Source organism: Aplidium turbinatum, chromosome 3 (genome assembly GCF_918807975.1).
Source record: "Aplidium turbinatum chromosome 3, kaAplTurb1.1, whole genome shotgun sequence".
NCBI classification, from domain to species: Eukaryota; Metazoa; Chordata; class Ascidiacea; order Aplousobranchia; family Polyclinidae; genus Aplidium; species Aplidium turbinatum.
Genome location: NC_137474.1, coordinates 2346435 through 2374416, shown reverse-complemented (window position 1 = coordinate 2374416; position 27982 = coordinate 2346435). Strand labels below are relative to the sequence as shown.

The 27982-nt window shown below is 35.1% G+C and overlaps 1 protein-coding gene across 2 annotated transcripts in view; it reads left to right on the top strand.

The window, feature by feature from the left end:
* Window positions 1–899: 899 nt before the first annotated feature.
* The window catches only part of LOC145767587 (uncharacterized), a 170096-nt gene continuing 143013 nt past the window's right edge, over window positions 900–27982 (top strand). Inside the window, exons 1-3 of one of the 2 annotated variants that reach the window (XR_014288814.1) lie at window positions 900–1130; window positions 2048–2150; window positions 2619–6185. Coding sequence is in view for 1 of the 2 variants with exons in the window: in XM_082579441.1 (XP_082435567.1) it covers window positions 938–1130; window positions 2048–2150; window positions 2619–2820 (498 nt within the window). In the remaining variant the exon portion in view is untranslated. Of the gene's footprint in view, window positions 1131–2047; window positions 2151–2618; window positions 7200–27982 lie in introns of those variants that run through there. The other variant, XM_082579441.1, reaches the window with a different exon arrangement.

Below are 27982 nucleotides of genomic sequence, written 5' to 3'. Positions count from 1 at the left end.
TCAATAGTCATAGCATTTTATATCATCTGTGTTTTTTTCAAAAAGACTTCTCTGGTGAAATGAAAGCTTGTGAAATCTGATGATGTCATAGTGTTAATTGTTACATGGAGAAAAGGAGTAGCGAACAGCACAAGGGGACTGTACTAGCTTAGTGCTATCTTAGCTTTTGTTTTATTCGACGCGTAACTGAATGGTAAACGCTTGCTCGACGTTCGAGAGAAATTCTACATTGTTCGAAAGGACTTTGGTTCTACACCGCTCTAAGGCATACGACTGGTTGAGTTTTGGTTAAACAAAATGGCATTCCAGGATAATTACCCAGATAATTACGTCTGCAGACGTTGAATCAATGTAAAAGTAACGGATTTTGCTGTCTGGGTACGAGCAGCTGACTCGATGACTTCATAGTCTCCGCTGCTTCTAGTAGTCTGCTGCCTTGCTTTTAGGAATTGTAGTGTGTTGTGTCGTCACAATCGGCCCAAAATAGAAATGTTTATTATTACTAATATTGCGAAGTAATAATAATTAGGTTATGGCTTATTTATCGTCGCTCTACAATAGCTAAAGTCATTTAGAGATAGGGCCCATTTTTAATAATTTATATCAGGTTTACAATGTCATTACATTATTACCCAACTTATTCTCACTGCTTTATGCAAAAAAAAAAAAAAAACATAATCGATATCGTTTTTACAGTTTTTGGTTTGATCCGACCTGAAATCTATCTCAGACTAGAATTGAAAGCGAAACCATTCTGGCACTGAACTAGTTGTTAGTACCAAGTTATACCCACTATATTTTTGCTCGTTACTTCGATGTGATTAGATAAATTGATGAAATATTAGAAAAATAAATACGCGTCGTAGTAATAAATCACGGTATTTTTTTTCAGTTGCTCGTTAAAAGAGGTTAACGTAAATTATTTTGCCATAAAACAATGTCAGTTGTCGTAAATATTGCTATTTTGAGTCTCTTTGTAGCTTATGCATATGGGCAAGACTTAACTTGTACTTTTGGGATGAACTCAAGTATTCCAAATGATAACGTCACATTGACGACTTGTTCTGCAAGTCAAGCCACAGGAAAATGCTTACGCATAGATGGAAACGGTACAATCGGAAACAAAACAGGTAAGTAAGCTAAACCTATCATTGCGGCTTCGTGGGAAGAAATTTTAGGCTTAGTACCATTAACGCCTTCAGGCCTTCGAATTAAGACACATCTAAAAAATAAGACAATTTATATCAATCAAAAAATAATAATGAGAAAATATTATCAAAAGCATAAGAAAAAGAAGTGTTTTAGTGGTTTTTCCTAAAACGCAGAATTTGTCTCTCAAAAATGGGTTGACAGCAAATGCGCTGTGTCTGAAGTATCTGTGGTGGATTTTCAAGTTTCTGGGCATCTAGAAAGAGTTCCGAGTCTAGTTCCAAAAGTAACCACTACATCTCCCTGTCAACTCTAGTGCCTATCACCATAGATTTTAATAAAATAAATCAACCTGGTTATTCTATGTTTCATTATAGATTAAGTTTTAATGTTTTATCGTATCAGAAGAGATGTATTAGAGTGGCGCTAGATGGCGCATCAGAGAGCATCTTTTGTAGCACTTTCTTGTGGATGAAGTACGATTTTTAGTTGCATTAATTACAAAGTATAAAATGAAAGTAAATCGATGTTTCTCATCAGTCGATTGTACCAAGAATTGACAACGCTGTCAATTCTTGCTACAATCGAACTGCCGAGAAACAAATAGTTGATTAGATATAGCCTTGTCTATGGCTAGCGGGAGGCTAGGTCGTTATGGTTAGCGAATCGCAACTTTTGCTGCTGGTTCTAGTGAGTACTCAGCCTTGTCCTGACTGCCAGGAAGAACGCTCCTTTCTCCACAGAGTAAATTCATCACAGAAAAAGCTGTGATGTTATAACTTTATGTGCTTGAACTTTTTCATGAGTGCTATATCACAAAGTGAAATATAAGCTCCAAAGATCACTTTCTCACTTTGAATACATATTAAACCATCTTCAAAAACAATTTTTTCTGCAGAGTCCTTTACATTTAGAGGTTGCGCCAACGAAACGCTTTGTCAGAGCAATTATTGTAAAGAAATCGTGAACCAATACGATGCTCTTGTACAAGTGTCAGTGACGTAAGTTTTTCAACAGATTGTTACATAGCTGCATATTTAAATTAGAAAGTTTGGGAAAAGGGCCATCACAAAAAAACGATAGCGTTGAAGGCGTGAAAATCACCCTATAGCGTAACATATCGCGTGAAAACCCACCTTCAACTTAGCGAAACAACCCGGACAACAAAATCTATCGTTTTTACATTGATTCAACGTCTGCAGACGTTGATTCAATGTAAAAATGATGGATTTTGCTGTCTAGGAATCCAGTTGAAATCACGACAAACAAATTTGCAATACGTCGTTTCCCAAAATCGTTTTTTATTTTTATTTTTGAATTAAAATCCCAAAAACTAGATCGTAATTTTTCACAAATTTTGTGACCAACCGTAGTAACTTAACATCCACGTACCCTAGGAACAAGTCTCCCTTATTGATGAAAGAATCCTTGGTTAAGAACCTCTGATTTAGAGTATTCTATTCATCTAGGAACTGCCAATATGCTTGCTGTATGACTAGCAAATGCAACGACCAGACCATCGAAGAGATTCGCCGCAACAAACTGACCACTACTACAACAATGACAACGACAACCACTTCAGGAAGCGTGGAGGAAATAGTGAAGATGAAGACATCTACACTTACTTTAGCTACAATCATGTCTGCTCTATTGTCCAGGATTATTTTGTGAACAGACGATCAATATTACATCATAAACTATCGACAAAGCATAATCAAATATAAAGCAAACAAAATTTAGCACTACCAAATTTTTTTCTGCAACTAAGTAGCCTACTCTGTTGTTGATAGAAGTTGTAATTGTGTTTCATAAGTTTACTTTTTATATGTACAAGTGTCTTTAAGGGGACACCTCTAATGAAAAAAAAAAATTTTGAAGAAAATTATATTTTGAACGGAAAAGATAGAGAATTTCATCAGGATTCTGAATATATGGCAATTTCTCCACAATTCCAATTCATTTCCTGTTAAATTTTAGAACTAGTGGAGCTACCACGCGACCCAAAAGTCTAAAATATGCCAGAACGATGATATGATATGCTGAAAATATACTAATAGTAGCAACAGAAAAGCCCTTTCTGGTTTTATATATTTGTGGTATTTGTAGCTGTTGTTTTGGTCATGCTTCAGCAGTTACAAATTTCCTGTATCCTAGCATTTCAAAGCCAGTAGTGACAGTAACAATAGCCTAGATGAAAATGCACGATTTGCTTTGTATTTGCAAACCATAACTTTAAACGCGTTTTACTCAAAATGACATTTTTTTGCAGTAAATGTTTATTTAAACAAACTCATTTGTTTATTTCTTGTGCGAATTGGCTAAAAATTGGAATGCATGCTGGTACAATGGTATTGCATCAACCTTGAGAGCTTTTTTAAAAATTTTATTTCTTGACCATTTTATTGAAAAAAATGTGTATAAATATTTTCGCACACAAGTAGTAACTTTCAAAAAATTTGTTTTTTTTTAGGAAAGTGACATTTTAGAGAAAAAAGCTCTCATAGGTATTTGCATATAAGGTAGATCTAGCATTTCATAACATTTCTTGTTGCTATATGTTGCTGGTAGTTAGAAACAGTGTTTTCTATTAGCATGTCAAAAATAATTATTGAAATATTGTCTGTGTTTGAAGGAAGCTCATTGCATCAAATTAAACTTTTATTGCATGAGACTTGCATATTCAGATGTGTCTTTTCATGCCCTTTTCAGAAATATATGGTATGTGGGGGTTCCCACAATAGTTAGCTTATCTGAGGCAAGCTTCTCAGCCATTAGCGAATATTGGGATTTCATTAGAGGTGTCCCCTTAAATAGTTAAAGTAAAAGCTAAACTAAATAATTTATAAATAAAGTAAACAATGAAAACTATTAATAGTAACTATTATTATTATTAATAATAACTATTATTATTAATGAAAACTATTATAAAACTATTAAACTATTAATACTACAAAAGTGCTCAATGCCAAGCAAAATAGCAAAGCAGAGCAAAGACCTTCTGATGATCCGTTAGGTGAAACAATTTGTAAAGGCTTCAGATAGTAATAACTATATTTAATTTAAATAAAGTAAACAATATCACACCAAATTAGAAGAATCAGTTTATTTAAATACAGAGCTTTCGCCACACAAGTGTGGCTTCATCTGTACAATCTTATTCAAATTAGAATCAATAATCCAATAATTTATAGCCTACATTTTTTGTGATTTTGTGAAACACGTTTTTTTGATTTTATCAGGCAACACATAATTGTAAAGAGAAAATGCCATCCGATATCACTTAGTTTAAAATTGATTACTTTCAATTGCACTTTGAAAGGAATGAACTACATCGACTGCAATTTCTTCATCATAATGCAGACGATTTCGCTCAGTCATGTAATTAAAAAAGGTTAAACATTCCTTAAAGTGTACAAAGGATCTGTAGTTGATTCTATGACAATGGCATATGTCGTTAAGATAACTAACGTAATGGACAAAAGTTCGTACTTTAATGATTTCACAATGTATTCCATTCCATGTCTTGTGTCATGCAAAATGGGCGCAACCTGTATCATTGTGTAAATGAAGCCGTTTGCGGTAAAAGCTAATAAGTCACATTTTGGCGAAATAGAGTAAAAATTTATAGTCAGAAAAGCATAAAGAATGGTTTGTCAGAGCTTCAAGTTGAAATTCATTCGATTTCGACGAAAACGAAGCAGCCCATTTTTGGCAAAGGCGAAACGTTTTTGGGAAAAAGTTGAAAGTGCGTAACGATGCCACGAGAAAAATTAATTCGGCTGAGTCCACCAAAGCATAGACATAATATTAGATTTTTGAATATCTGTAGGGAGCATGGGAATCTCTATGGGATTATTTACAGTAAGCTAATTCAAAGTCGTTGCACGTTTAATCTTAACACTTGCAACTACTAAAGCAAATATTAAAAAAATGAGCACAATTTGTCACCCCCTTCTTTTTTAAATCCATAATAGGCATGACCAATACGGTGATTTGCACTCAGTTGTGATTCATTTAATTGAGTTATGACGTAACTATTGTTTTTTCTGTCCTTTAAAATTTAAGTTGGTGTGAGCGACAGTAGGCTAGGCCACCTAGCCTAGCTAGGCGGTCTATCCAAAAACAATCTACATTTCAAACTTAGTGTACGTGGCAATTACGTATTTAGATTTTGAAGAATAAACTCAAAGTAGGCAGAGCATGCGTTTAAAACTATTGCAGTTGCTGCGTGTCAGATCTGATCATAACATTGAACTCATTGTGTTGTAGCATGATCTGTGACAAAAACGTACAGCCTGACGTCTACGAACACTGTATTATAATTTCAAATCGACACTTCTGTTTCTCGGAAAATAAAATGGTTAAAAATTATTCTGATATATATTCTGATACTATTTTCTGGACATTTTAAATGGTTCAAAGAAAAATCTTTTGAAAAAAAGTTTATATCAACTTTTTGCACAAAAACTATTGGGTAGAAAGTTGATATGTGAAATTTTCGTGCAAAAAGTTGATAAGTCACATTTTATTTGAAAATGCAGAAAAACTACACAACATAGAAAGTTAAAACTTACACACCTAAAATGTATCAAAAATCTCCGTCAAACGCACATACCCTCAACAAAATCTTTTAATGTATAAATTTTTTAGCATATAATTGAAAACTTCAAATGCCGTTTTCTCAAAATGCCAAAATGCGACTTATCAACTTTTGCCTCAAACGGCTTCAAATGTATTGATTTCAAATTGAAGCTGCAAGCGCCGGCTGATTGTTTGAATTCATGGCTTCTCACACCGGTTTGATGATACTTCCTATTGGAACGATTGAAAACTGAAATAAATAACATAAGAATCTTTTGAAAACTAAATAATTTCATTTCTCATGTGTAAAATACGTTATTGCTTTTGCATGACAACTCATTACTCTGATAATAAAAATCTTCTGTATTGGAATATTGTATAAAAGTCAAGATCCTACAACCTCTCAGAAGTATTTATGTACTGTAGTGTCAATCAAATGAAATATCTCCTGACAGGTGTCAAACCCACAAGGCTTGATATGAACGACTCGGTTACATGTCTTGTAATATAAACGAGTTTATTTTCACACGAATCAGTTCAATTATAAATATGATTGAACTGACTCGTGTGAAAATAAATTCGTTTGTATACTGCAGTGTATATCAAATATTTTCTGGAATCTTTATAACAGAGAAAAAACATGGACTCGGGCGAAAAACTTAGCGTCTCCGTCAGTCCAATATCTCGGAACACTGTCCAAAACGTTTATGAAAAAATCGTCCATTGAAAGTACATTGTGATTCTAACAGGCTTAGACACTGATAAAGAAGCAACTTTCTTTTAAAAGGAGTTTAGCTGGGCATTGTTGTGATGATGAAACGCATCGGAAAGACCTTGTAATGTGTAAGCACATATAAATGTAAGTTGAAACTGAACAGGCTTGAGAATATTTCAGTTATGCTTCTTCGTCGTGTGTCGCACGGCCGTAGCCCAGAGCATGATGCAAGCTCTTCACCGATGTCTTCAGTCACGTCACACGACAACCGTACCCAGTCATCTTAAAACACTTTTGAAAAGCAAAATATTTAAAAAATTTAATATTTAATTTATTCATTAAACAATAAATACTATTAATACTACAAAAAGTGCTCAATGCCAAGCAAAAAGCCAAGAAGAGCGAATTACATCAAATATAGTTATTACTTTCCAAAACTCTTACAGCCTGTTTCACCCTAAAAGGAGGATCATCAGAAGGTCCTGAAAAATATGCAAAAGTTCAGGTATAACCAATTTAATTTATTGCTTTTGCATATTTTTCAAAACATTCTGATGATCTTCCTTTTAGGATGAAGCAGGCTGTAGAGGTTTTAGAGAGTAACAACTAATATTTGATGTAATCTATTTCTTATATATGTTTCTTTTTTTCGGCAAAATGTGTCATTGCACTAAAGGTATTACGAATTTCGTGTGTTTTTAATTTTATCTTTCGTGCAATTTTTCAAATTTAGCGATGACGTATAAGTATCCAGCCTCCTGTGTGACGTCACTATTCTGACTGCTGGCAAGGTAATCTTCTTGATTGCGTGAAATACTCACGTTGCTTGGCTAAGGCTTTTGTAATGTGATAATCTGTAATATTTTAAGCAACATCTCCGTCATGACTTGACGGCTTAATGATTAGTAACACATGTATTGATACCTTACAGATTTGATCACTTAGTATTTTCATGTACACAAGAGCAGAGTTTTACAAAGGTTGATAAAGTTCACAAGAAAATATCTTGATCCACATTGCCGAGTGGTGAAAGCCCTTGCTACGGCACCCGAAAGGGCGCCGGTTGGACACCGCTCAAGAGCATGTGGCTTTATTATTGGCAGGACACTTGAAGGCGCGGTATGCCTGAAAGTTGACACAAAAAATTGGCTTCCTTGCCTTCCCTTAAACTTAATCCAAATCTTCAACCACCGGATGTAAGCCTGGATACGACAACAAAATTAACACTTCTGCAAAGTGCTGGCCGCACATATTAATTGATCTAAATTCTTCTATTTGAAACAATAAAAATAGATTAACACAGTGAAAAAGTATTTTCTTACATTACGGCATCGCTTACCCTTGTAAAACGACAGGTAACTGCATAAATAAGATAACTTCAACACAAACTGTATTCTTAGGGCCCACCATCACAAAAGAAAGATATGGAAACGTCCGCTTTGTTGACCCCTTCTGTGTTATACGCTCCCGGTATACTGTAGACAACATGCAATATTTTTATCCAATTGTCAAAAATCAGTTTGATAACTCTCTAGCTAACAAAATTGCTCTTTTTGCTTTGAACATATCACAAATTTTTGAAAAATGAACAAAAATGAACAATACTATGGGACACCGCCGGACAAAGAAACGTTGTAAAGATTTATGAGTTCGGCATTTGGTTCATAGGAGGCCATATCGGCATCAGTAGACACACGATGACGATATACAAAGCCGGGAAGAGATAATTTAGTAGTCTGGTTGTAATTACTACCAAATTTGTTTTTTATCAAATTAGTCGACTTTGTTCGTTTGTTACTTTGATACTGATAGAAATCACATGATCATGGCAAATGTAGTCACAACACATGACTGGTGATGCGTTGGTGGTGCAATAAAGCTCGATGTTGTGATGCGATAGTGCACGATTGTGCAACAACAATGCAACAAGCCTAAAGGAAACTGAAGTAAGTACAGTACCAAGTCCTAAACGATTAAATTAGAATAGCAATACTTTTTGCAAATGTGCTGCTACGCGACGCTATTTGGAGCATCTAAAAGGTCAATTATGCGAGCTGAAGTACATTAAACGAGCTGATATACAAGCTGATGTACATTAAACAAGTATATACGTTATTTTAGGCACAACTGCTAGTTTTTCTTTGGGTTTAAATTCATGTAATAACAAGTTTTAAACTGATTTTGTGCTTTGTTTAGTTATCTGAGTGAATCCTCCTATGAATAATAATAATAACAATGAGTGAAATAATAATAATAAATGGAAACTAAACAAAATTTTAAATGTCACATTCTTCATACAAGTCTACTGACTTTATAAAAGTTCAATATACAGCAAATAAATTTCCTGAAGCATAGCAACATCGCAGCTTCAACGTCTATCAGTCTAACAGTGAAACTTATCAAAATCTACAAAATTTTAGTTTAAACTTGGAATTAAAGCCCTTCTTACCTTTAATTGGATCCTGAGCTGATTGAATGCACAGGCAAGTCATGACAAGACCACCAGCCTTCAATTACATCAAACCACCGGTTTAAGCGCGTCCAAAGCAGCAAAATAGTCAGTTTCTACATTGGTTCAGCGTGTGCACACGTTCAATGGGTGCATAAAAGGACTTATTTGTTGGCTTGGATGAAGCATCGGCTTCCAATGTTCGAAAGACAGAAACCACGTGATCACTCAAAGCACGTTTAATGACGTATGGCACTGAACGGCAAGGGGTGTGAGTGTGTAAGTGTTCTTACTTATGGAATAATGATGAAATAATAGGATGGTCAATTTAAAGAAGTATTCTGGTTTTCCATTTACTAAGTTGTGGCAATGATGCAGAAAAACCGTTTGTGAGGTAGGTGCCTCAAATGAGAGATACTCGAATCTTTACAGCAAAGGTTTAGAACTAAATTGTAAAACGTTTAATTTACTAGAATACTTCACGAGCAACATAATATGAAAATCTTTATCAATGTGGTCAGCACTCAGGTTTGAGGTGAAAAAAGCAACACCTGAAATTTTTGTTAAGTTTAAACTTAAAAGGAAGAGAAAAACCTTAAGCAAAAAAGAAGAGCGGTAAGAGTTTTGCTTTCTTGACTTATGTGAACAATGTCAGAACAGCCTACCAACGTAAGCTAAGCGCATCAGGTGAGTATCGAACGAATAGCCTTCAGAACTACTCACAGAAGTTCTCAGCTTTCCACAAAGAAGTAAGACTTCATATTTAATAATAGGAACGCATCATTTCAACTGTTTGGTCGTATTCAACAGCCAAAACATTTAGCGACTGTCAAACCTTGATTCACAATCATTGGCAACCAAGCTACCAGTAAACCATCAATAATTCTGGGCTTCTCGTGCTAAGGCAAAGGGATATCACAAAGTCTTAGGAATTAGGGCATCCATGGAAATTTATTAATTTCCGATCGTTGCTGTTGTATATCTATCCTACACAAATCATTCATGTTGCCATGACGAATAAGACAACTTACAGCAGTATGTAAATAGGACACAGTAAGTATAACTTTTATAATCTTCGTTAATACGGTCACACTTAGTATCAAAGAACAGCTCACATGAGGTAGTACCAGCGATGATTGGTCGGATATGTCTGTACAGGACCGTTGAGTTGCTAATTTGGACCCGATACCAACAACATTCCAGGGCCTCCAAACAAGCCACCGACAAAAAGTTACCATAACAAATATATTCAACGTTTTTTTTACTTTCTGGGCCTTTTGGAAAAATTCATAACTCCTAAAATCATTCTGAGCTTTCTTGTGAAGTTGAATGAGTTTCGCTTTTAGCAGCATGATCGTTGCTTACTTTACAGTGTAGATTCAAACGATGTGTTATAGCCTGATGCTGCGGGTTCTTTTTGGCAATACAGTAGAATTCGCCTATAGTGACACCTGAAGGGACCGCGGAAAAAAGTGTCACCATAACCGAAGTGTCACTATAGACGAATTCTACTCAACTGTTGCGTATGCAAACGGGACTTTGCAACAGGTGTCACTATAGGCGAATTGTCACTATAGCCAAAGTCACTATAGGCGAAATCTACTGTATCAAATTACACTAGCTTTCGGAACACAGTTCCCTAGTCATGTGCTATGACGAATGGTGTTGAAGTCAGTGAGTGGTTCTTTAAAGTGGCTCTTTGGTTTAGCTTGAGGCTGCCGGCTGTTCAGTTTCTGTGCTGTTAGGCGTTATTGCTGTGAGGTTTTGTTGGATCAGTTGATTAGTAGATTAGGTGACGTAGTTCTTCCCTTTCGGCGCGGTTGTTGATTTTAGGATTTTGTCTGCTAATGAATATGGCCTCTTTGAAACGTAATTGTACCGCATCATTTTCTCTTGCAATAATTTTAAATTCAAAGTCTGCGTGGCATTGTTGTTGGTGATCAAATACCGAACTTTTATCCGAGCTGAGATGTTCTTTGAGGCGGGAATGGAGTGGGCGGATCGTGCTGCCTATGTAGCTTTCCCTGCATTTTTTGCATATAATCTTATAGACACAGTTCTTGGTGTTGCACATGTCGTCGTTCCGTAGTTGGCAGTTTTGCATCCGGCAGGGTTCGGGTTTTTGTGTTTTTTTAAGTGAGTTTCGGAGGGTTCGGAAGCGCCGGAAGAAGCGGACTGGTAAGTCCAGGTCTTTGAAAATTTTCTTTATTTTACGGTCCGCGTCGTCGCTCATATAAGGAAATTCGAAATGTATTGGGTTGTATGATGTCTGTGGGGAGGGTTGTTTGTTTTGTCGGTGTCGTCGTCGTCTGGGTGGTTGTTTAAGGAAGTCTTTGGGGTATCCGTTTTCTCTGATTGTCTTTTCGAATTCAGTCAATTCCTTGTGAACGTTACCTTGTATGCATTAAGTCAGCCAAAGGTTTTTTTATTTTTTGGCAAGTTAAATACTTTTAATTAAGTAAATGCAATTAACTGGTCTAGACAGCTAAGTTTATGGCCTACTGTAATAATAAAGCTTTGATATTTCATTGCTTCTATTTTTGTACAATTACGACGCAAATCTCAGACAAGAATGCACATGCGTGATGGATGGTAGAACGCCACAACAATGTATTTTTATTGTTGTCGATTTAAACCATTTCATCAAATGCATCTGTATTAAAATAATACTGCGGTTTGCTCCCGTTTAGTTTACCACCTCCAGAAGTTAAAATTGTAGATTACACAATGACAGGGGTCCAGTGAGTGCGAATCGTGTTTGATTACACACGGAGAGATAAAACGTTTATCAATGACAGCTTGACGTTATAATTTGAAAAAATAATTTGACTTCAATATCCGATTCATCTTTTGGAGATCTTTTGCGCTTTGTAATGTAGAAAAACGAAACGAAATGTGCTCAAGAAGATGTACAGTTGACTTAAAATTACCAACTCAGACAAAGATAGTAAAAAAAAAACATAAATTAACTTTAGAGAAAAAGTAAAATTAGTTTTAGAATGCGGAATTTTATAGCTCAATGTTTCAGCAATTTTTGTATCTATCTTGAGATAACCAATACTGTAAATAAACAATAAATATTATTAATTCTACAAAAAAGTGCTCAATGCCGAGCAAAAAAGCCAAGCTGAGCGAATTACATTAAATTCAGCTGAAGTGTGAAATATTCGTATTTTTTTTCATTTTGCGAACCTTTTCTGGTTTGCTTTGCTTTTTCAATCACATTGTATTATTTGAATTTTACAATGTAGATATGAACAACCTGTTTTAGCCGGATAAAACAGGTCGTTAGAATCTGCATTGTGAAGTAAGCAACGATCATGCAGCTAAAAGCGAATCTCAATCTATTGCAGGCATTGTATTAACCCGGCGGCATTAACTTAACCGCGACACCGTCCCATGGCTAGTTAAAATAGAGACTAGTAACTGCATTTGATTTATCTTTTAAACATATATACAATATTAAAAAACTAAGCCAATGAAACTGAAAGACTATAGTTAGTACGTACATTTCATTCGAGAAGCTTAAATTTATGGAAACTTGTTTGTAGATGTTATTTTTTGTTTCCGATTCTTTCCATGCAAATCATGAAATATCAAATGTCATGAATCTACGAAAAGGTAGCTCTGAAAACAATTTAACCTTTTGCTCTTCGGTCTTAGTCTCGGTTGTGAACAAACAATACGCCATGATGAGCAAACAATCAATCATTCCTGATGTCCGTGATCTGCTGATGGGGACACGTGCAATGGAAAAGCAAAATGTAGTTAGAGCATCACCACAGTTAAACGCTTGAATTGCTAATTACTATTTTACTGTGGTCAGACTTGGCGTGATATTCGCATCCGTCTTGGTTTTACTTAACATATTAGTAACTGCAGTTGGCAGTAACTCTTTCAATCGTCGTTAAATTTTGCGTTGCTAATGGAACTCTTTAATTGAAGTTGTCAAAAAAGCTGAAGAATGAAGAAAAAATTATTTTAAAAGTCTTGAAAGGTGAAAATGCTTCACAAAATAACTTTGCTTTTTGCACAGAAAGTTGATGTAGGTGTTTAGCATATCTTATCCAAGCGAGATTTGTTTTATCAGTTTAAGATTTGTTTAAGAAGCAAAGTGAAAGTGTCGATAGCTGTTTTGAATGTTAAGCTGCAGGCTAATAGGTCATGTCAACAACAGGCTAATACCAAGCACTTCACTTTGCCTTTAGGATATAGTTCAATTTAAGTCACTTCCGTTCTGTTAAATGGAAACAATGGAACTAACAGTTCAACAACGTTAATGTGACAACCAGGGCCGTTGAGAGGATAATAAGTCCGGTACCAATGAGCCAGGTACCAATGAGCCAGGTACCAATGAGATTCTTCAACGATTCTTCAAGAAGTCAAAATTTGTGTCTTCCTGTAATCATGTCGCTGAGAGTCTTCTTAAAACACAAACGTCTTCTCTTGCTCGGTGCCGAACCGAGGCCCTTTGGTGCGTCGTGCGGTGACATTCACCACGGGGTTATCAATTAGCTAAAACATCATTTCAAAAGATTCTATTTTAAAAAATGGCGATCCCTAAATATTCACGTGTGAATTTTTCTGAGAATTTTCGAGATAGTTTTATTGAGTGTTTATGTGGCTTTGATTTTCATACTAAAGTTGCAGTTTGCAACCAATAAATGTGCGATAGTTAAGAGAGGTTGTTATTGGACTTTACAATCTTAAAGTGTTTTATAAACAAGCCAAATGAAGCTAATATTGAGGAAAAGGATCGCAAAAAATACAAAATTGTTTCATTGCGTTAGCATGATAAAAAGAAAGAGAAGGCCAAACTTATGTCATCAGATATGAATATTAAGTGGTGATTTGCAATTACAGTAAGTCGTTACTTTCATTGGCTTTTTTTCCTGTATTTTTAAAATCTTTTTTTTGGCTACTTAGAATATTAGTTGGTATTAATTACCCAATTTACATCAGGGATCAGTACGTTTTATAAAAAAGTAAAGTTTGTCCATAGAAATGACCAAACGTAGCCAAATAAATTTAATGTGAATTCTTGAAATTGGTATTTATTTTCTGAATGGAAATAATTTCATAGAAAATGGCTCTTCTTTATTCACAGTACCGTACTGTAGCTTGGATAATGGATATGCCATTGATGCTGTGCCTGGTTACCATAGATAAGATAGTTTATTCCAACAATTGAAAAAGGGAACGTAAAAGAGTGTGAATGATCCAAACAAAGATGACGACGTTGCATAAATAAAAACATGAAAGTTGTAATTTTACAAAAATAAATTATTGTAGAAATGAAAGGTCTGCATTGATGAGCCCACGTTGTGGGAGCACTAGAAGTAGAAGAACGACCGTGAAAACAATGCATGCTGTGTCCAAAGTTGTGTTTTTGAGATTCCAGCGACAGTTTCAAAAGAAATCTTATTGGACTAAACTATGTTTTATGTGCAGGATTGTGGTTTCCATAGTTAGCAAGAATTACAGTATCAAGAATGTTTGACATACGGTAATTCATGTTTTACTTCGGAATTGGACTAGTTTTGTTTGAAAATGTTGCAAAAATTTAAGCAGTGCATAATTACAGGTGTTAAAATTGATTTGATTTTGCATAAGTTTAGGTTGTGTGACTTAAAAGTATGTAGTCACATAACAATTTCTTTATATTTTAAGGTTACTAGTGCACACTGTACAAACGAAAATGTATAAAACTGTTTTAGTGTTGATAGTAAAAGTTTTACTTAGTGCAATTTCAACCAACGGTTTACGCTGCGATACTGGGTACAACATACAGTCAGAGTTCCTTCAAGATGATCAAATAATCACAAGTCAATGTGAAACCGATGCAGAACGATGCTTGAGAGTAGATGCACAAGCAGAATTCTTCGTGCCTCGTAAGTATTAAAGTAAAATGTTAAGACAGTTGATGTTGATGGAACGTGTTTGATAAATTTCTCAATTATAGAAAATCTAAATAGTAAACAATGGTCCAGGAACTTCTACTGACGTAGCCGGTTTAGATTTTCTATTATTGTATTTGCTTTGCTAGCTGCATTGAGCACTTTATTTGCAATTGGTACATTTTATCCTTAGAATAATAAATTTTTCAAGCACAGTATCTGTAAAACATTATAGAATCAGTGTAAAGCTATGAAACCTCAATTGATAGATTCCTGGCATGACAACTGAAGGGAAAACATGGTTATACGTTGCAAGAGTTGAGTGTTTGGTGGCATGTGGAATTGTGTACCTGAACAGTTCAGGTCTGCTCTCTGTTCAGCAGCCAAACGTGGGCACCATAGGTTACTAAGAAACAAATCTTTAACTCAAAAAACGTTTTGTATTGTATCGAGTTGGGTGACTGATGCTGTATCAGTCCTAACTTTTTACAGTCGAAGAAATCAATTTTCTTAAATATTTTTATAACAGAAAAGAGAATACATGTTCAGTTTACCGTGTGTCTTGTCTGTTGTGGAAACATTATTCAATGTAAAGTAGATGTTTTCTTTTGTCAATATATATAAAAAGACTTTATTTCTAGGGTGATACAAAAAACATCATAACAACTGCAGTATGTCAAATGCAGTTACTAGTCACTAAAAATCTTTCCAGGCTGTTTTACGTTTAGTTGGGATCATCAGAAGGCTCTTACTCAAATAGAAAAAAAAAATTCAAACAAATTCTATTCAAATAAGCACCTTCTAATGATCCCAACTAAAGGTGAAACAGCCTGTAAAAGTTTTTTTGTGACTAGTAACTGCATTTCATGTAATTTGCTCTGCTTGACTTTTTGCTTGGCATTGAGCACTTTTTTACAGTATTAATAGTATTTATTATTTAATAGACTAATTACCGTAGGCTATATTGCTGATTAATATTCTTTCACCAATGCTTGAAAACTAGCTGAGTGACAAGTCACACCATATGTGTTCCCAAAAATAAAACCGTGGCTATAATTTCATGAATAAAACATCAGCATTTCAGTTTGTTCTGTAATCATTCGATAACAATTTTCAGTGACAATCGTCGTTGGAGCCTGCGTTAGTGTTGAGCGTTGCGACAGAGAATGCGAATTACTTCTTCAGGAAGCATCACCTGACTTTTTCGGTTTTGGACAAGGCTCTCTTGATGTAAAGTAAGTAGATAGACTGATGAATCCGAACGTATAACGTGCTTGCAGCAAAACTAAGTATTTAAAAATAAGGAAAATCTCCTTTCGAAGTGTTCAGAACTGATGCTGAATTAAAATATACTTGATGATTTTTCGTTTAACAACACTTATAGTCCAGACTCCATTGATACAGCAACGCAGTTTGTAATGTTGTATGCAATTTTGTATTATTTTTGTTTATACAGTACGTGCATGCTTGAATTAAAAAAATCCTGTTATAATGCAGCAGTAGCCACTTCGATATAGATTTTTTTTTCACTAAGCCATTCTTCAATTGTGGGGCAGCCTATGCAGACTATTTATGGCACGTCAGCTAACATTTCACCCAAAATAGCATTTTTATAAGTTGGCATTAAGATAACTTTTTTGTATTTTACTTGTTTCCAGCACATGTAGCAGAATATGTTGCGATACAGACAATTGCAATTCTAACGCTGTACAATCCATTAAAGAAAACCAACTTCCAATTGACATACCAACCTCCCCGTCGGTCACATCGACAGGTAACATTTCTGGATTTCTTGTCTCAAACTTATTATTTTGTTCTTTTGTCAAATTTAGAGCCATAGTTTTGCTTGAAAATAACTTAATACAATAGCAGAAGTCATGTCATCTGTTGTTGATAAAACAGTGACTTAGACCAAGACCTAGCTTATGTCTCATCTAGGCTACGCTAGACAAAACGAATAAAACTTGCCTTAAATTAGATACCTGAAAAACAGCATTGTTCTGTCTTTTAAAGTTATTGATTACTTTTTTCTATCTCAGCAACGGTTGATACCAGAACTTGCTACAGTGGAATTTCCAATGGGAACACTGGAGAAAATACTTTGACCTTTTCTTGGCCATGTCCTTCCTTAGAGACTCATTGTCTTCGTCAGGAAGTCGTTACCATGGCATCAAGCGGAGCCTTAGGTAGTAAGTCAGCTTTGAGTAAAGTTGTCAAGATGCACACTATACAAATGGTCCCTAAAGTAGGATTTGGTAGCCTACGTTGGCTGAAACGATCAACGCAAACAAGACAGATTTGTTGAATATCCACTGTCATTATTCACTTTTAAAACAAAATTATTTAAACTTTATATTAGACCTGTTTGAGCTAAAAATCTTTACCTAGAAATTAAACTCATAAACATTAATTCAAATATATATTTTTGAGTACAGTGTAATTTTTAGACCTATTTTTAAAGTAAAAAGGCCCTACACTTGTATTACACAAAGAAGGCTATTACTTGATTGACAGCGTTTTATTTTGAGATTTTCAGCAAATAAAATAGAAATACGTATTTGCAATGCATTGTAATTTGAAAACATACATGATACCTTTTTCTGTTTATAGGTATTGTATTTTTGTAAAGAAAGTGATATGTCTCTCACATTTCTGTTTGCGCGATTTATCTTTTTAGTAGGCCTAACGGTATTAGGATTAACTCAACGGCCTATCTTACAAATACTCTTTTTACGAATTTGTTTTTTCTCCAACAGTGCAATATGTCATTGGAATGTGTGTGAACGAAACCACATGTACAGAGTCATGCAGTAGTGTAGCACTGGATATTATTGGAGATCCTACAGTTACAGCAAAGTAAGTAAATAAGTCCACTTAAACATGTCCTTCTTCCACTTCCATCATCTTCAGCAAACAACTTAGTTCACATTGTAATGTTGTATTGTTTTTTTTTCACATGTGCTGATGATGCGAAATAAAGAACTTCAACTGTTCATATCTATTTATAGAGATTTATTTAAGTTTCAAAACTATCATTTTTTAAGAAAACTATTTTTCCAAGTATTTGTTAAAAAGGCATTTGGCACATTCGGTATTATCCTCAAACAATAAGCAACTGGCTTAAAAAACAACAAATTTCAATGATCAAAGAACAATGGTTCAACCCTTGGTATAAGCAGGTACAAGTAGTCCCACGGTAATCTCACGGTAGGAACACTCGCTTAGTACGTCCAATTTGGTAAATTCCGAAATTACTGAAGATAATAGGAGTGGCAGAGAATCGTCTCCCGCTTATAGGCTCACCCACATAATAAACCTAAAATTGTCTGGTCCCAAGGTGGATTTAATAAGCGGAGACTACCGTTATAATAAATCCAGCACATTTCTGAATCGTTTCGCAGAAATATTGAGATCCATTAACTTGGGTAACAACACAGAAACAGTTTATCTGCAAACGAATGCTACACATTGGCAATCTCGACCAGCGTTACTGCTTCAGAAGTACACATACTTTCTTTGCTAAACATTAAATTAAAAATGCATCATTCGAAGCCACATTCCACTTCATTGAAGAATGATTGGGCTAGAAAAAAAGTTAAACCTAGACCAACAGATTACTTCTGGTATGGTACCAACACAGCACTGCAGAAAATACGTTATTGATAGAAAGCCAAAGTTAAATCGTTAACAGTCTATAAATAAATATTTAATGATTTGCAGATCATGCAAAATGGCGTGCTGCGACTTTGACAATTGCAATGCATTGTCCACCGAAGTACTGAGCGTAATATCAGGAGAAACTGATTTATCTGAAAATCAAAGGACAACTATTGCTTCCGAAACAACATCAACCGATGGTAATTTTTCTCTAATAATTTCATAAATTAGTTTATAATACCAACACAAGGTTTCAAGAAATTATTTTTAATTTGTTCTGTGTCTAATGAATGATGAGACCAACTACTGAGTGCTCTCTATTATAGCCTTTTAAGTTTTCTGGAAAACTTTGTAAACCAAGGATTATAACCGGTAGACCTGATGCTTTAAACGTCCAAATTAAGACAACGACAAGAGCATTGTCATTACAGTTAATACATTGTAAACGACACGATAAACGACAAGTAAACTTTGCAAGTTTAAAAAATTAGATGTATTTCATTGTTGACTGTATCTTTTCCAGTCACATCTACCACTACGCCATTTTCATCTACTGCATCAACTACCCAAGCCACTATCCCAGAAAAAACAACTTCGCAATTAACTACATTGCTGCCCACAAGTTCTCCAACAACATCCACAACTCCTCCAACAACATCAATTCCATCAACAAGTCCTCTAACAACATCAGCTCCACCAACAACTCTTCCAACAACATCAACTGCATCAGCAATTCCTCCAACCACATCAACCACATCAACAAGTCTTCCAGCAACATCAACTACATCAGCAAGTCCATCAACACCATCAACAAGTCCTTCAGCATCAAACACCTTTGTTGATACTGATCCAGTTAATGCCTTTCCAAAAACCACGTCATCACTTCAAACTTCTGAGCCCACAACAGACGTTTTTATTACTGATGGAACAGCACAAAAAGTGACGAATATACCCACAAGAAATTGCAAAGTTGGTTACGAAATTAATCACCTTAGAAAGGCATCTTGGAATACGCAACCGTGTACTTCACTTGAAAATAACCAATGCTTAAGACAAGAATTTGGCATTGACTTAGCTGTTGGCCTTTCAGGTAAAATATAACCTACACTCTTACGTTGACATTTTTCTATTTTGTGGTATCGATGCTTACATTTTTTGTTTTTTAAATTTACATTTTCAATCACCCCTTGCGTAATTAAAGATTTCCAAATTTAGATCAAGTGGAGAGAAAGCAAACATGCTTTCGTGCCTTATGATGAGCTCTAAACATGTCATTTAGTGTCTTGTTGAAAACATTGCCTTCTCGGTGTCGAACCGGCGCTCTTTCGATCGTCATGCAAGGGTTTTCACTAATCGTCTGAGCAGTTGAAATCAATTTTAATACTTTTATCGGGCTTTCTTTAAAGTTGAAACAAAACATTCACTATACTGCACAATATCTGATTTGATTCACCAAATGTTGAGAAATGAGTCAACTTCTTAAAACACGAATCGGTATCTAGTGCCAATATTTTCAATAACGTTGCAATATCTGAAACTACAAATTGATAATTTTAATCTGCAGCAATTTTAATGACCCGTTCAAAGAATAACAGCTTGACAGGAAAGAAAAATTGATCTTTGAAAGATACAAATTGCCTAAACTTAACAAAAATTTCCAGTCATTCCAGTTATCGATCATCTTGAAGCTCAATCGATTCATTTTTGCATGAATACAGGTGACCCGTCCTAGTCCAGATACTCTTATGACCTAATAATACATGTGCCAGACACCGTTGTCTTGGAAAATCTATTTTACATCTCTGACCTATTGTGGGAATGTTTTTTGGATTGATTCGTTATGTACATCAGCGTTTTTCTATTTCAGTCAACGTAACGACTGGAATTTGTGCCAATCAGTCAACTTGTAATGAAACGTGTACAAGGGTGGTCAACTACATTGCCCAACAAGGAATTTTTGTTGGATCCGTGTTAAATGGAATCAAACTTTCCAATCTTCCAATTACGTGAGTTGCGTTTCAGTGTATGACATATTAACGTTGCTACGGATGTGCAATCATAATTTGGCAAATTTTCAAGTGTTCATCAGCAATCAATCAAAGGTGCGTCAAACCACGAATGTTTGACTGGTCTATTATTAAAGTTTTTCCTGCTACAGAAAGCAAAGTTGCAAATATATTTCTCTAACAAGAGCTACCCAATATGAGTGGTCAAGCTGAAACTGTCACCAATGTAGATAAGCTTTAACAAAACATAACGCTTTTGGAAGACACTTGTTAAAATTGTTTTCAGATGATATCATGGTCCTATATGTTTTTGTCATGTAAACAAGAGTTTACTCTTTATTTTGCTTCACAACGATAGCTAATAGTTTAGAAATCAAACACTTGAACTTAAAAAAAAATATAATTATGAAAATAAAAGTACTTGAAACTGTTTAAACCATTTAGAAAATAATTTTTCCTAACGTCGCGGATTGCATTTCGAGAGCAGCTGTAGATGAAGCCATTGGAACGTTTTTTTTTCTATACCACGACTACAAAATCAAGTAATCCTAATGAACACACATAGTTATAGTTTTTACATTGATATGCCTTTCTTCCAGATCTTGCTCGATGTTATGCTGCAGTGAGGACAATTGTAATGAAGATGTGATCACGAACAATAACAAGAAGCCAATCAAAGAAATTCGAGCAATAAATCCATCGTCGTTTCCAACTTATATAGAACAAACTGTTGGAGCACGAGCAGACAATTTACGAACCAACATAATTTTCACATTTTTATTATCTTTTATAACTTACGGGTTATTTTATCTGTAAGACCTGATTGTTTCGGTTATGTTTATGACGTCGTGAATGAGACAGCTACATAGCTGTAAGGAATGAGAAGATGTGTGCTTCCAGTGACATTGGACGGGAGGAAATGTTACACAAACAATTTCAAATCGAAGCATTAGAGCAACTCCTTTTAAATTAATTGTTCAAAAGCAGCACCCAAAGAATTCAATTTTGTTATTGAGGTTATTTTGTTGAAACAACTTACCACGCCATTCATCAAGCTATTAACAAAAGTGAAAATGGCTAGATGATGTTTAGCTGAAAACGTTTGCATGTTTTTGCAGCATGATTTATTCCATGTTACGGCTGTTTTAGTGTACTTATGATTTAATTGCAAGCTGTGGGATTTAAATATTGAAGAACAAATGCAGTGTAAAAAATGCTTGTCAAAGCTGCTTGAAATAAAAATATTTTAAAACGTATTTAATTTCCTTTGTTTCATTATGTGATTTATTTGCTTTCGTTTTGTTTGAAGAGTTTCGTTTCGTTGAAAAACTTCAATTCTCAAAGTTCAACTTAAACAAGCTATAATATTTCAGAAAGTCTTTGTCTTTCTGAAAAAACTCATCTCTGTTAGAAGTTTGTAATAAAATCGAAATTGCGTTGGTGATTGAGCAATGCTTCGTACCAACCGTTAATACAACAGCCCAGACAGCAAAATTTGTCATTTATACATCGATTTAATGTAAAAATGACAAATTTTGCTGTCTGAGATTGACCATGCAACAACTTGATGCAATGTTTTTGTCATGTCACGTTTTCTTGGGTTTCTGAAACTATTATGAGAAAATAGACTTTACAATGACGTCACCATGACGTTATCCAAATACTGTATTGCAGTAGTAAAGTCAACACTAACTAATATACCTGTATGACTACTTAATATCATAATATTAATTTTGACTTGGAGAAACGACTAACACGTTAGGTTGAAAGTTAATGTTCTTCTAGAATATTTTTTACTGTTTGTACTCAATGGGTAACTGCCAGGGAAGGGGGATAAATTGTCCCACTATTGAGTAACAAAACAAGTAGAACATTTTCTTACCTATTACTTGTTTTTTGCATTATAAATACCCAAGTTGTCCCCAAAATGTGACCAGAAGATGCTTTTGTGGCTGCGATGACCCTTACAGAACAAAACTCTTCATACATATAGTCAAGTCTACCTTCAATTGCTTTGATAAACCAAAGCCAGTTTTATATCGGAATTGGATGCGGTCATTCATTTAGGAATGAGCTTTATTAGGAAATTCTGACGCTTGTCTGAAATTTACGTGAAATCGAAAATATCACTTTTCTAATTGAATAAAAGAACTGACCAGGGCAGCAAGTCTAGTTTGCATATGACGGACCATCAAACGTATCAAGTCCTAGCAGTAATGGCCTAAAACGGTGTCCGACGTTTTCTTCGTAAACAGTTCTTCGTAAAGCAATTCTTCGTAAGCAATTTTTCGTAAAACAATTCTTCGTAAAGTTAATTCTTTGTAAAACAATTCTTCCCAAAGCATTTATTCGTGCATGCAATTGAGATTTGATGTATACGAAGAAATGCTTTACGAAAAATTCTTTTACGAATTTCATTTCACCAACAACTGTTTACGAACAATTGTTTTACGAAGAATTACTTACGAAGAATTGCTTTACGAAGAATTCGCCTATAACCGCCTAAAACATGAGAGAAAACTAAAACCAAAGAAAATTGGAAAAATTTCACTAAATTTATAGCACTGACTTGTGCCACATAAAAAGAAAGTAAATACAAGGCACACCAAAAGGACAACAATTGTAGACACAAAAGAAATCACAGAGTTAAAGAAAAAATGTCACAAAACGTCTAACTGTAGGACTGTAGGTTTTGGACCATTACACTAATTTCGGTCTCGGAACAAATTCTAAGAATTGGTGAAGTCTTCATTCTTTTGTGTGACATTTAACTGATCAAGATGTATGTCAACAATAATGCACAAATGGTCTGGCTACCTTTTTGGTATAACAACCCTACCGTGAGTCAGCATTTTGTTGCAATTAGGGTACGGTACTAACTACTTACAAAACATCAACTTTGCAAATGTCTTACACTGGAAACGTTTTGTAGGTCAAAAAGTTTGATTTATGTTTTTGAAATGATTATTTACTTTATGACACATTGTCCGTCAGACTTGGCTTATGTCCTCATTCGTTTTTCGAGAGCATTTTATTATCCAAAGCAAGTTTTATTTCTTGGAAATTGCCAAAACCCTTTGCACAGACATTCAGCAGCACTAAACTTTGAAGTTTCAGGACCGTCTCTGAATGTGACCAAAGAAGAAAATATTGATTCAATGACGCAATGACATATTTTTTCAAACTGATAGACACACAAGGCACGTGCTAACGTTCTTATTTTAGTTTTGGTCACAACGGTAAACCATAATCTCTTCGTGGGAAAATTGTAACATAAAGTTCCCGGATCCGTTCGTCTGTACGCAATGACCGAAAGAAACATTCTTCTGAAAACGTCTATTTAAGAATTTTATTTCTGTAAAAATAGCCCCAAGGCTGTCGAAGAATGGAGGCAACACCGTACTCACTAAAACTTGTCACTACAATACAAATAACTGAGATAAAGAATGAAATTTCGTCTAGTTGGTAAAGCACAAGCAAAACCGTTTTAGTATGCGACCAACTTTTCAAGCAACAATTTCAAGAATGAGAGAATAGATTGCAATATTCCAAACGCACGTAACCATCTTCTGTGAAGTAATAATGATAAGCATTATGAAGCTATTCAAGCACATGTTAAATTTGGCTTACACCATTTGTTTGTTTGTTTATCTTTATCCTGCATTGCGGGAAAGCAGACTTGAGCGCTATGCATCGGTGTACGCCTTCCGACATACACCTGACCCACGCTGCAGCCGACGGCAATGTCTGTTTCCGGTTGTCTACTTTACTTATGACTTAAATTTGGTACTACCCATTACTCGAAATCGATCACTAGGTAGAGGCAATTATCGTTAAGTTTCTTGCCCAGAGAAACAACAGCAAGTGCGGGTGGCTGGAGTCGAACATGCAGGCTCTCGACTGCGAGCCCAACGCGCTAACCACTCGGCTACGGCTGCCGGCTATCTCGTAATTCAAGATTTAACGATTATGTAATGCTTCACAGGTGTGACAAAGGTGATGCAATCTTTGCTTATTTCTAGCAAGTCCATGACGTAAGACGTCAGGTTCAGTAGACAACGGTTTTATGTGACGTTTGATTTGTACAGAGATTGTCCGTAACAAGTTTGAAGTCAACTTGTTGAAAGATTTGTTTAAAGTGGACCGGAAAAGAATGAGGGAAATCTTTCTTTCCACCAAGAACATTATCAAGCGTCCTGCCAAAACCGGATGAGTGTTTTTAATATGCGTTGACACCTTACCAGGTTCTATTTGATAGCTTAGGGTAAGGATATGCGATCATCATAGCTTTCCTGCAAATGTTGGTGGATTGATAGTTACAGTCCGCCCCGTTAGCTCAGTGGTTACGAGCCCGATTCAAGATCACGCCGCGCTGGTTTGGCTCTCGGGGTGTGCGCTTGAGCAACGCATTTTCTGGACTGCTCTCCATTCAGCGGCACCTAGTAAATGGAATAATTTTAATCAAAACTTTACGGTTGCACGTTTATTTTCCCAGTTGTTATTTTGTATTTTAGCCCTACAGCATGTAGAAGAAAAGTGTTGATATTATGCAACCAAACGTTGCCTGAATTCAATATTTTAACTTCAAACTTTATTTTTAAGTGGTCCCTCTGTAAGTGTCAGTTTCTGTAAAACCATTCACGTTAAAGATGCTGCTGTGATGCTGCAATGTTTTTGCAATCTTAATCGTGCAATCTTAACCGTATTGCGCTCTTTTTCCTAGTATTTCATAGATACAGTAGCTACTCAAAAAATCTTGAAAAAAGGTGTTTATCTACTGCAAATTTAATACGTTGCCACACCTCATTTTAGTAAGTTATCTGCTATTTAACAATAAGGCAAACTTTAACATTCAGAATTTTTTATTTTTTTTTTCTTTCGCGCATTTTTTCTTTCAACATTCAGAACATTGTCTGAAACATTTAACCTGTCAACAATGGCCACGCTGCAAATAAAATATAGCAATTTAAATGTTTTTTGTTTTGCTTTTTTTGTTACTTTCTGCGCTCATGATTTGATTTGGTCTCTTCTTCCTATCTTTTAAGTCGCATCTAATATCAATGCACAGTATAAGAGAAAACATATACAGTAGAAGTAGATTTGTAATATAAAGCGGTTTTATAAGTTTTGTACATTAAAACTAAGGAAAACCAATCGTGACTATAGTTAAAAAGATGAAACTAATTTTTCATCATCGGTTATAAAATTTGATTGAAAGCAAAACGAAGCAAATTAATTTTGACTCGCAGAACACACGGAATTACATACAAATCCCCGTGCCTAAGAAATGTCGCGAAATACGTGACAGCCAAAAGCTATTTGAGTGAAAGTACCAACTCGTTTTGATTTATATGCTGGCTGTCATATTACTGATGTCATGCCTGAAACGGCAGAGCTGTCGACTGACAAGGTTCTATCTGAGTTTGGTAAACCTGCGTTCAATTCCCGGTCAGGTCATACGAAAAGTTTAAAACTATCACTGATTTTGTTTTGTTTTTTGCGCATAGCAGAGCAAGTGAGAAAGAGTAAAAAGTGGTAGTGGACTATGATAGAATAATTGAAGACAGTGTAGCCGCTTAAAATTTAGCTTCTGCCGCTGTAAAGTACTAAAAAGAAAAAGTGAAATTCAAAGAAACAATAAGATTCAAGGGAAGACATTTCTTGCTTAATATACGAGTCGTTATTTTTATGCCTAAGAATGTAGAGAAAAAACGTACAACCATCATAAGCAAAAGTCCCACAATTACTTTTGATTTTATGCTGAATCACATTATAAACACTTACTCATATTTGCTTTTTTTTAGATCAGATTTACGTATTTCGTTATCACGTTGAAAATCATTTTATTGAATTGGACTTACAATAACTTAACGACATTGCTCTACAAATTATAAAATGTGATTTTTCATAATAAATAGGTTGTGCCTCATGAAGCACACACAGTCACACACACACACAAAAGTATGTGCTAATATTTAAACATATCACCAAGTTCAGGTTTTTGTAGCTCTGAAAATTTTTGCTGGTAACTGTTAAAAATAGCTGAAAACATTTTTTTATTTTATGTCCTTAGGTCAAATTATTCTTATTTATAGGTGCAACGCTTACGCCTGTTCTGAGAAAAGTACAGATTTTTTAGGAAGAACACATCATGGTATAAAATAAATTTTGCACAACAGAAATAAAATAGCAGGAAATGTGCTTTGAGTGTGAAGTGGTAGGTATATGGCGTTAGCTTTTTTAAAACCTAGAAATACTTCATATTTGATAGTTGAGGTCTAATCTCTGTCTAGGTACAGCGTTCAACTTTGAAGTAAATTGCAAATTTTAGCATGAAGCTGATTTTAGTATCAGTCCAATAACTCATGAAAGAGTGACTCATGAACATAGGATCAATCCCCTATGCGAGCAGTGAAACAAAGCTTTTAACTTTGATGACATTAATCTTCGCAACGAAGCAAAATGTTTCACTTGAATGAAACTCTGTTTGTTTTTATTAAAAACGTGACAAGAGTAATATGTCAGTAAAATAAATGCGAAGTGAAGTAAGTGAACTAGTGAAGTGAAGTAAGATTAACATTCGTGCTTTTCTACAGGGGTTACGTGAGTTGAAAGGGTTCCATGAAATTTCCTCGCTTTTTAGGAAGATTGATTCCTTGCTTCAGCATATTGATGCGTCATTCGCGTTATTCTAGATGTTTAGATCACTTGGCCGCATTCACACTTCAAGTAGGTCAGTTGGTTAAACAAGAGGTTGAGTGCAGTAGCCGAAAAAGAAAATTATTGCTAATATTGTTTACGGATTACTAACTTTTTGTTCTTGAGGGTTCCATGATATACGCAAAAGTAAATCAGGGTTTCCACGATGACAAAAAGCTTGATTTGCGCTGATTTACATGTATACGATGATGTCTAATAGCGGACATCCTGTTCACGTGTACGTGACTGTAAGTTTGTTGGGATGTAATTCTAATTGAAGCTTATCGGAACAAAGCAAGGGATTGCTCACAATAGAAACGTGTCTTGAAGTTAAACGTGCAACTGCAGACTTGAAATAGTTTAGAGTTTTATGAAATACATCAATTTTATTACCAAAAACGTGCAACCAAAGCTTTCATCGTGCAACCAAAGCTTTCATTACTTACGTCATCAGTAGCCAGTAGCCATGCGTTAGCTCAATGACATTTAAGATGCGATCTTAACTCCAGGCTATTGCTAAAGCGTTCATATTTTTACTGTTCGTGACGTAACGAATGCGATATAGTAAGTGGCAGTTCAGATTACAATTTAGATGTTTTAAGTCGTATCAGCTAAAATACTTTACAGCTGCTCGTTGAAATTATTAACTTTTAAGTCGAGGATGGAATGTTGACTGTTTAGGCTGTTTGGTTTGGGTATAGAAGACTCATTGAGTTTGTTTTGAAATTTACAGAGTTTGTAAGAAAAGTCCCATTTACTGTTTTAGTTGTGGAACAATATATGACTTAAAAACTACAGTTAAATTTTCAAGTAAAAATTTTTCCAAACG